Source organism: Lolium perenne, chromosome 6 (assembly GCF_019359855.2).
Source record: "Lolium perenne isolate Kyuss_39 chromosome 6, Kyuss_2.0, whole genome shotgun sequence".
NCBI lineage: Eukaryota > Viridiplantae > Streptophyta > Magnoliopsida > Poales > Poaceae > Lolium > Lolium perenne.
In genome coordinates this window covers 31,260,605-31,275,026 of record NC_067249.2, presented here as the reverse complement: position 1 = coordinate 31,275,026, position 14,422 = coordinate 31,260,605, and the positions used below count along the sequence as shown (strand labels likewise).

At 46.4% G+C, this 14,422-nt stretch overlaps 1 protein-coding gene across 1 annotated transcript; it reads left to right on the top strand.

Moving 5' to 3' along the window:
- Window positions 1–925: 925 nt before the first annotated feature.
- LOC127308415 (cycloartenol synthase) lies at window positions 926–9,431 on the top strand. Its single transcript, XM_051339236.2, has 18 exons — window positions 926–1,313; window positions 2,205–2,390; window positions 2,480–2,569; window positions 2,642–2,836; window positions 2,970–3,054; window positions 3,132–3,298; window positions 4,216–4,404; window positions 5,191–5,304; window positions 5,653–5,775; window positions 5,860–5,982; window positions 6,409–6,507; window positions 7,120–7,176; window positions 7,486–7,532; window positions 7,623–7,766; window positions 7,851–8,028; window positions 8,390–8,470; window positions 8,556–8,639; window positions 8,949–9,431. The coding sequence occupies exons 1-18, from the start codon at window positions 1,113–1,115 to the stop codon at window positions 9,066–9,068; spliced, it is 2,283 nt and encodes a 760-aa protein (XP_051195196.1). The 5' UTR covers window positions 926–1,112; the 3' UTR covers window positions 9,069–9,431.
- Window positions 9,432–14,422: the final 4,991 nt, after the last annotated feature.

Sequence of the window (14,422 nt, the reverse complement as noted above, 5' to 3'; positions counted from 1 at the left end):
GCCACTCGACCAGGCAGGGAGCAGTGGGAGAAGGAGGAGGCGGAGCGGCAGGCGAGGCTCCTCGAGGACGTCGCTCGCTACCGCCGGCCTGCGACTCCTCCATCCGGCATCGTCGTCCCCGTCATCGACCTCGAAGCCTCCAACGACGCCTCCGACGACGACTGGTACAAGCCATCGCCGTCCCCGCCTCGCACTGCGGGCCGGGTGGGGGAGACGCCGGCTGCGGGTATGTGCGCAACCAGGCCTGTTAGCTTGACGACGACGGCTCCGACGATGATGGCGGCGACTGCAGCGACTACACGGTGTTCTACCGCCATTTGGGCATGTAGAGCGCCGTGTTTTAAAATTTAGAGTTGTATTCCCCTAGCCGAATTTGAAATATAGTCGAATTCGGTCTCTATGTATGAACTTCGCCCTCTATATAGTAAATATCATTAAAGTTAGTCTAAATTCAGTCGTTTTTGCCGTATTTCGTCAAGTTTACGTTTTTTCAAAATTAAAATCAACGACTACGCCTGGGATCGCGGCTGGGAAACTGGCCCTCCCGGCGCCATTTTTTCGTCCAATCCGAACAAAATTAACCCCAGATTTCAACGTGGGGAGGCCAAACGAGTGGAGATGCTCTAACACTACATTCCAGCCCCCCGCCTCCCTCCGGGCGTCATGGAGGGGCTGCCGCAGCGGATCGGATAGCATCACACACAGTATCAAATGGATGTGATATATTTCATGATGGTTAATCAAACTTAAAGAAATGTAAGTTTTGAAAATAAAAAACTAGCATCCGATTTTGACAAGGACGCAGACACCCGTCACGGCACATGACCCGGACATGGACATGCATCTACATATACATCCAGCCATCCAGGAATTCGCACACCTCTCCACGAGGCGGGCAGACTGGCAGCGCCCGGAAGCCGAGACGTGGAGCCAAAAAACCAGAGATCACTCCAAAGCCCCACCACCACCACCACCACCACCACCACCAGCGTCCGCCACGCCGCGCGATCCAAACCCCCACTAGCCGGATCGGAGCTGTGCAGATCTCGCCCATTGCTCTGCTCCGTCGCTGAACCTCCGCTACCGCGCGCCGGCAGCAGCGGTGCTCCGAGATGTGGCGGCTCAAGATCGCGGAGGGCGGGGGCGACCCCTGGCTGCGCACCAGGAACGCGCACGTGGGCCGCCAGGTCTGGGAGTTCGACGCCGCCGCCGACGACCCGGACGCCCTCGCCGCCGTCGAGGCCGCGCGACGGGACTTCGCCGCCGGCAGACACCGCCTCAAGCACAGCGCCGACCGCCTCATGCGCATCCAGGTAACGACCGAATGCCCCCCTATCTCTCTCCGCCGCGCCGCCCAGCCCTGCCCTGCGTGCCACGATTTTCGAATTCCGGATTAACTTCGTGGTACCCGCAACTCCGCAACTTTTTTCCTATCGTTACATTTTTTAAATTCTCGACTAAAAGGCTGTGGTGGTACTTCTCTGACGACTAGTCCTCGCGTGCGAGCCCGACAGCAGTATACGGAGATACCAGATGGTTACGAGAGGCCGGCCTTGGCTTGAAATATATTTTAATGGGCAACAACTACTTGTACTAGCATATACTAGGAGTACAATAGTTGACAAGGAACGGTTTAATGCGCAGCGACCATGCTGATTGCTGAGATCGGATCTTGCAACTGGCACACGCCCGCTCCCAAGTACACATGGATATGGTCTAAAAAATGCTATACATGGATATTTGAAATGCAAGTGGTACACACTGTGGATGAGAACGGCCCTACTTTCCCGTCGCTGACTAGCTTTTAAGGCGAGGCTAATAACTAATCACAACTGCAAACGACCGGCAAGTATGTTGATTCTGAACATGCGCTCAAGTTTCTATTTTTTATAACGGAATCTGTTGAAAACATGCTTTGTTGCTTGTACATTTCGAAAAAACTGCAAAGTAGTGCTGCTATCCCTATTTAGAGTCATTTTCCTTTTCTTTGGGTTAAAAGGTTTTAACCCAATTAATTACCAAACACATTGTTAAATACTGTTTGGGACCGAATTAAGACCATAAACAAATTTGCCACTGCTCCATTAGCATTTAGCAACAGGGCAGACCAAGGCCGATGTTGGAGTAGTGAGATTTTTGCCACTGCTATGCGATAATATTCTCCCTGATCGCCCAAAGCATTTCTGCTTTTGTACGTGCTGCAGTTTGCAAAAGAAAAACCGCTTAAGCTGGATCTTCCTGCTATCAAGCTGGAGGAGAATGAAGATGTCACCGAGGAAGCCGTGTCGACCTCTTTGAAAAAGGCCATCAGCAGATTTTCTACGCTCCAGGCACATGATGGACACTGGCCTGGGGATTATGGTGGTCCTATGTTCCTTATGCCAGGATTGGTACTTCCTCTGGATCAACAGTTCGTGCTTAAACTAGTTCATGTCAGATGTGGAACTTACTCATTGTATTTTATCTTTTATTTACACAGCTTATAACACTATATGTGACTGGAGCACTGAACACTGTTTTATCATCAGAACATCAGAAGGAGATCCGCCGATATCTCTATAATCACCAGGCAAGGGTCAAGTTGCCAACTGTGCCATTTTACTGTGGATCAAATCGTTAATGTTTTGGTGATTGCGTGTAGAATGATGATGGAGGTTGGGGGTTGCACATTGAGGGTCCAAGCACCATGTTTGGCTCAGCCTTGACCTATGTTTCTTTGAGAATTCTGGGAGAGGGACCAGATAGTGGAGATGGTGCTATGGAAAAAGGCCGAAACTGGATTTTAGACCACGGGGGAGCAACTTATATAACATCATGGGGAAAGTTTTGGCTTGCGGTATGGAATTGACATCTTTTACTCCATATAATTTCCGCTTCCATTTTGTTCATCCTGATTAAGGCATAAAGAATTCTTTGTTCATCCTGATTAAGGCATAAAGAATTCCTGCTAATTCCTTGACATATTTAAGGTACTTGGTGTATTTGATTGGTCTGGTAACAATCCACTGCCACCAGAAATATGGATGTTGTCATATCGCCTGCCAATTCACCCAGGTTTGTTTTGCGCTATTGTAACATTCTTCCATGTTGCTAGCTTATGTCTTACTGATATGCTTGATGCTATTGTGCAGGTCGAATGTGGTGTCACTGCCGAATGGTGTATCTACCCATGTGCTACATTTATGGAAAGAGATTTGTTGGCCGAATTACACCACTTATATTGGAACTAAGAAATGAACTCTACAAAACCCCCTACAGTGAGGTTGATTGGGACAGTGCTCGCAATCTTTGTGCTAAGGTTTGCTTACCTTCACCCTTTCTTATTAATGCTGATGTTTGTGAAACAATTTATCAACAATGTAATACAATTTCTTACGAGGCCATGATGAGCCAGAATTAATGAAAATTCCCAAGTAGATATTGCTGTGCCAAAGCTGTCCTCATAGAGTACATAGTCTTTAAGAAGTCCAATACCAAAAGTACAAAATCTTTAACAAGTCCCATTGCCAAAGTTCTGTCTTTTAGGGTACGTTTGGTTTTCGCCTGTGTGTGCCCTGCCAACGTTGGCCAGCCAGTTTTTTGGCACTGGAATCTTCCACCCGCGGATGACCAAAAATTTGGCAACGGATTGTGAAGGCTGTACCAAACGATCCATTGGCAGCCAAAAAATTGGCAGTAAACCAAACGAGACCCTTAAGAATTCCCATTGACAAAATAGTAAGTTTACATAGCCATTTTTGTTTGAATAGCAATTTATGTCACAAATGTGCCTGTTTGAATAATATAGTTTGAAAAAAATTCAGTTTGAGAGATATTCCTTGTAGCACTTGGTAGTTTACTAGTCCTTGATTTAAGCTTTAACTCCATCATCTGAAGATATAAGCTGCCTACAAGCTTCATTAAGTTGCTGCCTATGGATTCTCAGTTCCATGCTTGTAAGTTGTTACCATACACTGCTTGGTGCAGGAGAAAGCATTATCTTACTGATCCCTTGATGACATAGACTATATGTTCTATGTGAATGGGGTCAACGTCTTCTTTGTTGTACTAGTCACGAGTCACATGCCAATACAGTAGGCGAAAATATGTGTCAAGTTCTCCTATAATTTTATAAAAGGCTAGGCTGCCGTATTTTATCTTGCTTTATCTTCATGGTGTCTATTTATAATCTATCTAAGATTGTTCTTTGAAGGTTTTTTGTTTTCTTTATTGTAGGAAGATCTGTACTATCCACATCCAATGATACAGGATATATTATGGGCCACCCTCCATAAATTTGTCGAACCAGTTATGACGCATTGGCCAGGAAACAAACTGAGGGAGAAAGCTTTGAACCATGTCATGCAGCATGTTCATTATGAAGATGAGAACACTCGATACATTTGCATTGGTCCTGTGAACAAGGTAAACTGAAGAATATGATTGCTTGTTGATCCACCCTTTTTTTTTTCTGTCCTTTTCTTTCTTCAAGTATTTAGAAGAGCGTTGCATCTGTTAAGAGGCAAAATTATCATAATTTCAGTGCTTTGTTATGTGGCATACCTTTTTAATTTTCTGGTGTTGCTGGGCAGATTTTTCAATTTCTACTGTATTATACCCCCGCTCTGAAGCCTTATATGTGAACTGAACTATTTTGTCTAGAGCTACTTAACTATAGTCGCAGCTGCATATTCACCTCGTGTAACTACTGCTGCAAACTGCACAGCGATGATTACATCTTGTGAGTTATAGCATTTGGTTTTGAAACATGTACACTTCTATATCACAAGGACTTGTAGATGCTGGATAGCCTCCAATGTCAAGCTAGTGTATGCTAGTGCAAACCCTACTATAGTCCTCTCTAAAGCATATATACATGCCAAACAAGCACTGTTTGAATGATTTGTCAAGCTTCATATTACGAATGGCTGTCCCTTCTTAATTACACGATGTTAGCAAAACAAGAAACTTTTCTTAACGCCTTAATTTGTAAGATAGTTTTCTTAATCATGTTGGGACATATTCACATTTTCTCCATATCTTGCTTATTTAGTGGAGAAAGGATTCTGAAAACTGATGATGTGTTATCCTTGTCTGTAGATTGTGAACTTGTATACCAGACGTTTGTACCTTAATGTCTAGTTTAGTTTAATATTTGTCAATTATTTATGTTCATATTGTTCAACTGAGCGTGCAAATATCTCTGTGCAGGTATTGAATATGCTTGCTTGTTGGATTGAAGATCCAAATTCGGAAGCATTCAAGCTCCATATTCCAAGAATCCATGATTACTTGTGGGTTGCTGAAGATGGCATGAAGATGCAGGTCATTACTATGCCTTAATGATTTTTTATTTACCTCTACCACATGGCTTATGTGGTTAGCAACCTAAACAAAACAAAAAAAAAGTTTTTATTTACCTCTTTTACTTTCCGTTAAAGCAGCCACTACAACAAAAAACCTACCGATATTTATATTTTACTGTATTTAGATGGCACTGGAAAAAATTTCCATCATATTCTGTTTATCTTAGTCACCTTTAACAATGTACTTAACATGACACATCCATCACTAGCTCCTTTCTTACTTCAGATTTTATTGCTGACTGGGCCTGCCGCCCGGTATCTCCTTTCTTACTTTGACCATAAACAATCCAGTTTCTGTGCACTGTAGGGTTATAATGGCAGCCAGCTCTGGGACACAGCTTTCGCAGTCCAAGCTATTGCGGCTACTGGCCTCATTGATGAGTCCGCTCCCACTCTTAAGCTAGCACATAACTACATTAAGAACTCTCAGGTACATGCTACATGCATGTTTGTTTACAAGCTACCATTTAAGTAAACTTAGTGTGGAGTACTTACCTTTGCTATTGTATGGAAGGTTCTTGACGACTGCCCTGGAGATCTGAGTTATTGGTACCGTCACATATCTAAAGGCGCATGGCCTTTTTCTACTGCTGATCATGGTTGGCCTATATCAGATTGTACCGCAGAAGGACTAAAGGTGATTTAGGTTGTCAGTATTACCAACAGTGAATTTCCTTTTGAAGTTCAAACTTTTCCCTTCTGCGATCTAGGAACGTTTAGTGTTCCACCATATGAAAGTTCTTTGTCATGCATAAGAATCATTGTAACTTTCAGGTGTAGAAGGTTTAGTTCTGTTCCTTGACTTTTTATCTGCTGGTATTCTTTACATATACTGTCAAGTGTCAACTGTCAATTTCATCAGCACAACCATTTAAGAACTTTTATTCTTCCACCATAAGGAAGCTCTCTGTCCTGCATGCATAAGAATCATTGTACCTCTCAGGTGTATAAGATTTCGTTCTGTTTTTGGCTTTTATCTGCTGGTATTTTTGACATACAGTGTCAACTACCAAGAAGCTTAACCTATTTTTTTTTGGCAATTGATAATTTCTTTTATTTTCAGGCTGCATTAGTGCTATCAAAGATTTCTCCAGAAATTGTGGGTGAACCAGTCGAAGTTAACAGACTTTATGATGCCGTCAATTGTCTTATGTCTTATATGGTAAACATTTCAAACTTTTTGGTTTTTGTAATTATTTTATCATTTTACCTACACAAGAGGGGTCATGTAAATATCTCATTCATGTGAGTGCTCAACCTTCGAATTGTGAAATGGCAAAGTTTTTATTTATTTTTATAAAGCAGCTCCATATTCCAAGAATCTATGATCTTGTAGTGTAATCTTGTCAGAAAATGCGTTTATGCCTTCAGGACAAGTACTGGTAAGATGTTTCTTCATATTGAGTAGTGTTTCTATGCTCTTTCAACAAAACTATGTACAGATCATAAAGCAACACTGCTACTAGTAGAGTAGTGCTATTTTGCTAAACAGCCATAGTGGAACCATGGAGTAATCGGCAGTTGCAAATCAGACCAACTTGCTTTAAACTTTGTGTTTTAATTTACTGATTGCGCCACCAGATTTGGCCTAGGACAACATATATATAAATGTGCTGTGAACAAGACTCCTTGAAGAGCAACTAAATATATGTTGAACTGTCCAAAGTTTTGTTGTCATAGTTCTCCCCTCTATGTTTATATGTTTTCCTTACATATACTGCATGCAAATTTCTGTCAGAAGAGAATGCCTAATGAATCTATTTTATTTTCACAGAATGATAATGGTGGCTTTGCAACATATGAGCTGACAAGGTCTTATGCCTGGCTAGAGGTAAGTTGAACTTCTTTGAGGACCCTCTGCCTCTGTTTCTCGTGCTGTGCTGCTATTCAAATGAGCCGTGTACTTTTGGTTCCTAATTTTATTTATGGTATACCAAATCAAAAGATGGCAGGCATTTCTGTTGACAATTCATGTCGAATTAGTACAAGTTTGCTGGACTCTTTCATTCAATGTTTGCTTTGTTTGAAACATGTAGCCAAGCATGCGTAATATCATCTTATATTTTCATTGACAAACATTATTCCATCTGAATATCCAATATGTTTTACCTATATTGATATGCTTTATTAAACTGTTCAGCTTATCAACCCTGCCGAGACCTTCGGGGACATTGTGATTGATTACCCGTAAGATACAATAACCCTTTTATTGTTGGTCTTGTGCTGCCTCCACACATAAGATAAACTGAAAAAAGCGTAACACTCGATTGGTGGCAGGTACGTGGAATGTACTTCAGCAGCAATTCAGGCCCTGGCATCATTTAAAAAGCTCTATCCTGGACACCGCAGGAAAGATGTAGATAACTGTATCAACAAAGCTGCTAATTACATAGAGAGTATTCAAAGAAGCGACGGTTCATGGTTAGTTTTCACACTTCATGTGAAAGAATACAACTACAACATGCATATAACGTTCTGTATTGTTCTCTATCTATTTTTCTGTAGGTATGGCTCTTGGGCTGTTTGTTTCACCTACGGCACATGGTTTGGAGTGAAGGCATTAGTGGCTGCTGGTAGGACGTTTAAGAGTAGTCCTGCAATCAGGAAGGCATGTGACTTTCTGATGTCAAAAGAGCTTTCTTTCGGTGGCTGGGGAGAAAGTTATTTGTCATGTCAAGATCAGGTACATTCATTTCTATTCAGTTTGTGGATATACATGCAATCTTGTTTACTGGAGTACATCGATATATTCCAATCTTCATACCGTGATCAAGATTTTATGTTTGTCTATATGTTCCTACAGTTTACAGTTATATAGTACTGACTTAAAGAAACGGGCATCAACTCAAGAGTCATTTATTATTTTTCTCCCACTTTTACCTTTATCAACTACATGATCTGGCACAGTAGTCACCACTTAAAAAAAATCAGCTTGTAGTTAAAGTATTGTATTCATGCTCGTGGCTCTTGGGCCCATGCTTTCTTGGATCACAAGAAACTTTGTTCCAACCTATGTAATCATCTTTTGACTTGTATCCCATTAGGTTTACACCAATCTTGAAGGCAAGCGAGCTCATGCAGTCAACACTGGTTGGGCCATGCTGACCCTAATTGATGCAGGACAGGTGCGTCTACAATTAACTTTCTGATTGTGATACTATACCATAATGTGCTGATTCACAGTGGTACTTGAATCTTTGTTGGGTACAGGCTGAGAGAGACCCAACACCTCTGCATCGAGCAGCGAAGGTTTTGATCAACTTACAATCAGAGGATGGGGAATTTCCTCAACAAGTAAGTCTAGAACGCTTCACATCTCATGGATTATCAGTGTAAAATTTTGCTCTAGATCCAAAAGAAAAGGATTCTGTAAACAGAACTGTGCATTTTAACTTTTAAGACATACTAGGCAGTTTGAACAAACCAAAACAGCAAAACCTAGTTACTGATCCGCCAGAAGAAACCATATGATGCATGAAGATCCCCATAGAACACATCGAAATTTAACGGATCTTTTTTTTTGCTGGTAAAATTAGCAGATCTCTGGTAGTAGGGAACCTCAGAGTGTTATACAGCTGATTTTGTATTTGCTGCGCATAACAGGAGATCATGGGAGTCTTCAACAAAAACTGCATGATCAGTTATTCTCAGTACAGGGACATCTTCCCCGTCTGGGCACTCGGAGAGTACCGTTGCCGAGTCTTGGCTGCCGGCAAGAAATAGTACCACATTTCTCGGGCCAGAGCATATGGCTATGTGCATCCCATCATTGTGGTTCTATTTGTTTGGGGTGTACATGGTAGAACAGTGTATTTTTGTAATAATGTAGCTATGTTCAGGTTAGATATCGACATCCCCTTTGTTGAAGAAGTAGAGAAATAAATTAGTCTGTACATCCAAATCCGGTGAAGGTTACTCTAAAGGGGGTATGTATGGATACTGCCTGTGAAGGGCGTCAGGTTTCTCGGTGCAATTTGATCCTGAGAAAGTTTGTACATCTGAATCGGGTGAAAATTACTGCACCTGAAGGGGTATGTCTACCAGTGAATGGCATCAGGTTTGTTGGCGCAGTTCTTGACCTGTTAATCCAAGGCTCCGCCACTTTTCTTTTGAAGGAAAGAAGTTACTCCTTACATGATTTCTCTACCTTAGAGCATCTCTAACAAACAGGTGATGTAAAATACATCAAAAAAAATACATCACATGTTCAGTTTTTTTTACATCATCGTAAAATTTTCTATATTCCAGGTGATGTAAAATACATCAGCACGCTCAGGCATCTCTAACTGAAGCCCAAAAGGGCTTTAGAGGAGTTTGCGCTGCCAACAGCCGGAACTGACACTAGGCAAAACCTAACAGACTTAGGAGAGCAATTTTTTTTGCTCATTGGACTCCACGGCTCCTAAATATCCTCCTTCATGGCCGCTCGCCTAAAATTTTGCTTCTCCACCTTCGCCTCGCCCCTCCTCTTGTAGCGCTGCATTGCTGCCACTGGCTTCTCCTCTACCAGTCTGACAACAATACCGTCGTCGACTTTGTGTAGGCTCTCCCGACTCTCCTACCTTCTCCGCGTAGCCACCAACAACCTATATCAAAGAGAGACCCAGCACCTTTGCAGGGGCAGCCGAGGTTTTGTTTAACCTATGGTTAGAGCCTACTTAGAGGATGGCGAGTTCCCTCAGCAAGTAAGTCGTAACGGGCCTTCAGCATCTCTAGCCGCGTCCCCAAAGCGTCTCCAAACAGCGTCAGATCGAACGTTTGAGGATGTATTTCCTTCGTGCCGCTTTGGGGACATCGCTCCCCGGCCGCGTCCCCCAAATAAAATTTTCAGATATTTAAAACTTAAGCGAATTCATTTAAACTTGCTATATATTACATAGATTCGAACGAAATTCGATGAAATTCAAACGACCTCCTACTTGCCGCGCTCGTCGGGCTCGTCGACGGGCTCGTCCTTCACCGCGCCGCTTGGTCCAGCCTCGTCGTCGTCCATGAGGTCGACGAGCGGCTTCCCGATGTCGCGGATGGACATGGCGATCGCCGCGTCGAGGTCGCCCCTCCAGGCGTCCTTGTCGTTCAGCGACGCCGCGAACGCCGCGTGCAGCCCTGGACAGTCCTCGGGGTCGTCGCTGCTCGCGATGAGATGCTACTGACACTCGTACACCGCCAGCAGCGCCGCCTTCCCGACTGCCTCATCGTCCTGCTCCTCCTTCACCTCCAGCTTCGGGATGAGGAGGGCACCGCCGGCGTGCCTTTGCTGCTGCCGCCGCGCCTCGGATTGACAGGCGGTGTCGCGAACTCCGGCTCCTCCTTCACCTCGCGCTTGGGCACAGTGTAGGGCGCGGTGCGACGAGAAAGGCGCCGATCGCGCCGGCCCTGACGAGGAAGAGTTGGAGGAGGACGAGTACGTCCTCCTCGGCTGCCAGCGCGCTGCGGGAGATGGTGGCAGCGACGACGACGTCTCCAACCTCGGCACGCCGTTCTGGATGCCGTCGACGACGTGCTCCAGGGTGCGCCCAGAACGCCCCAGAAGAGGAGGCGCCCATCCTTGTTCCAGCCGTTCCGCCGGACAAATGAGGCCGGTGGTGCTGTTCATCTCGACGCCGTGCTGCGTCTGGAAGTAGGCGACCCACCAGGCGTCGTTGTCGGTGGCCGCCCAGGTTGGATCGGCCCGCTCCTCGGCGGTGAGGCGAGACCGCCGGGCCCTGATCGCGTCCCTCCAGCGCTTCGTGCCCGGCGACGGCGGGACACCTACGCCGTTGACGGCCATCCTCCACCCCCCGTTGCTTGGCAGACGCATGTCCGGCGTGACAGGATATCCCGCGCGGTACAGCGCCCACGCCTCCGCCACGGTGAGGTTGCCACGGTGAGGTTGCCGCGGCGATCTTGCGGGACGACGACATTGGCGTGGGAGGAGGAAATTCGGGAGCGGCGAGAGGTTGGAGCGGCGAGAGATTGTGATGGGGACGAAAGGAGGGGCGCTCTTATTATGCAGCGGCATCGGGCGAAGCGGCACCGGGGCGTTGGACGCAATAAACGCCGGCGCGGATGGCCACACGGCCATGCACGAGGAGACGTGTCCCTGCGTCGCCTGGGAAAGCTGAGACGCCATTAACGTCGCTTGAACAAAGGTAGGCGACGGGGTTTTAGGCTTCCGAGTCGCTGACGCGTCAGACCCGCGTCTCCTCGCCTCGCTTTTCATTGTGTCCGATGTGCCTGGAGCGTCCCTATGTATCGGGGACGGGCTCGGCGCGCCGGCCACCGTATTGGGCCGCGCCGAACGGAAAGACCCTTTAGAGCTCGTGGCTGTGAACGGTTTTTTATCCGACGTGTCTCAAATTCCTTTGGGAACGCTTTGATGGACGCGGCTGGAGATGCCTTTTTTTGTAGAAGCTCTCTGTTCTACGCTTCTAGGTTGCTTAGATTTCAGACACTTGTCATTCAGTTACTGTTCTCTCTCCCTATCGGTCAATTTTTTTTTTCTTGCCATCCATGTAACAGGAGATCATGGGAATCTTGGCCAGAAATTGCAGCATCACCTACTCCCACAGTCCCACTACATGAACATCTTCCCTATCTGTCACTCGGAGAGTACCCGTGCCGGGTCTTGGGCGCCAAATTCCTGGAGGCACATCGCAATGATAGCTGATCCTTGTCAAGTATCAAGTCTCCAATACACAGACTGGTACCTTGCCAAGGCGGGAAAGTGTTAGAGCAACTATAAAAGAGCCCGTAAATGTCGTTGAAATCGAAATTTTCTGGCGGATTTACGGTTTGGGACGCGCAGATCAGATTCTGAACTCGTGGCCCGGCAAAATAATATTCTCGGGGGCCCGAGAAATGCGACGCACACTCCCTATATATACAGGCCGCGGAGGGGAGTTCGGTTCCAAAACCCTACCCCCTCTACCGCTTCCGTCGTCCTGTCGCCCTACTCCGACGAGCAATCCGCGCTCATCCGCCGCCGCATTCGCGCAGCCGCGACCTCCACCTCCACCGCATGGCTCGCGACGGCAGCTCCGGGAGGGGAGGCGATCGGATTGGCGGTGGAAACTCGCCGCCGCGTCCCCCAGCCTTCCGCTCGGAGGCGGAGCAGAAGAAGTGGGACCGCTCCGAGGGCGCGCGGAAGCGGAGGCGTCGCAGAGGGAGGCCCGCATCCGCCGCGTCAAGCAGGAGATCGTGCACCTCGACGCCGAGTAGGCAGCATCCTTCTCCGCCATCCTCCGCCTTGCCGTCGTACGCCTCCCTGTCCTCCGCCGCGCGTAAGGTCGCGCGGGAGGACTACTACATTATGATCTTTATTTTTCGATGCATATATAAATTATATATGTATTACTATGAATTTTGCCGAACTTGTATTGACATGAACAATTCTCTCGCGGAATTTCAATTTTAACTTTTTTGGTTCCGATTTACAGGTTCTGTTCTGCGCTAACTCCAAATTCACTCGAAACTAGTTTTTCGAGAGATTGAAGTGAACGTTTTCAGTTAGCGTATTTTTGGCCTCTGTTAGAGATGCTTTTAGGTGCCACCTCCGAATTCGCTCGAAACTAGTTTTTCGGGAAATTGAACTGAACGTTTTCAGTTACAGTGTTTGGATAGTCTGGAATTGAATTCGACTGGAAATTCCAAATCTAAGATGGAAAGGAAATGGATCTAATTCAAATTATTTAGTTTGGATGTGCTTGGAATTTGATATTAGAATCAAAGGGCGGTACACAATTCCATTTCCTGTTTGGATGTACAAACCATGGAATTGAATGATTTATTAAGCTTGGACAATATAAATTTTTGTACATGTAAAAAAAAACATGTATAATGTATATAGTATATATTAGTTTACACAAATAATAAAATTAAAATAATCGGTATGCAATTTCTTAAAATCATCTTCTCTTCTGTTCAAATATTTATGTACGCAGCTACATAAAGTCGTGCAATTTCTATATGCAATTTCTTCAAATCATGTTCTCTTCGGTTCACTGATTCAGCTAAAAAATTATCCTAAAGAGCCGTTGCCTCCCTCCCTCCTCCTCAGTTTCTCCGCTGCCCGCCGCTCCATCTGCCGTGCGACCGCCAGAGCTCGGTGGACCGCCGCGTCCTCTAGCAGGCGTTGCCGTAGCGCCTCGTTGGCGGCATCCTCGGTCTTCTTGAACGTCTCGAAGGACTCGACTAAAGCCCTATGCTCTGTCGCCTTCTCCTCTGGCTCAGGTTCGTCATAGTCCCACTCGAAGTCGAGTCGTCGGAGGCATCCTCTGCGGCCGCCACCCCCCCGCGGCGTTCCTGCTCCGCGTCGAACGTCGCGTGAGCTGCCTGCTCCTCCTCTGCTTCCCGCTCCGCATCAGCCATGAATTTTGCGTCCATGGCCGCGTCGATGACGTTGTCCACCATATCGTCGTTCTCCTCATCGAAGCTGTCATCGGGGGAGGTGGAGTCATAGGTGGAGACGCAGTAGCCAGGCCGGGCCGTGTCCGTCACTGCTCATGGAAAAGGTGGAGAACAGGCGCGAGGCGGCGCTACGGTGGAGGTTGTGCGGCGGCTAGGGTTTATATAGGAGAATATGAGATGATGAAGCCAAGCGCGCGCCCCTCTTTATACGCCGGAGGCGGCCGAGGGGCGCGACACTCGTGGCATCGTCATTAACTTCGTTGGCAGAGGTGGACGGCGGCCGCTCGACAAGCAAGGCATCGCCATTAACTTAGCATAGATTGTCGAACCGACGCCCGTCGTCGATACTGGCGCCACTGAGAAGACGCATCGAGTCAGGATTGCTGCTAGGCGGGCCGATGAAACGTCCACCCAGACGCTACGTGGTCACGCGGCCCGCAGGGACGCGTTTCCACGGACAGCCCGGTCACTATGCGACGGGCCGCTGGACATGGTTTCTGACGGATTTTTCGACCAAGCGGTGGCAAACGGACGCTAGGTTTTGCTTATTTTTTAATTTTTCAAAAAAAGAGTTTGTACAGTAGGTTTCCCCTTTGTTTTGGAAATGTAGCAGTTGATTTTTCACATGATACCAGTAGTATCATGAATGTCATGTACGCGTGGAGAAATTAGTCTCGCTGCGGCGAGAG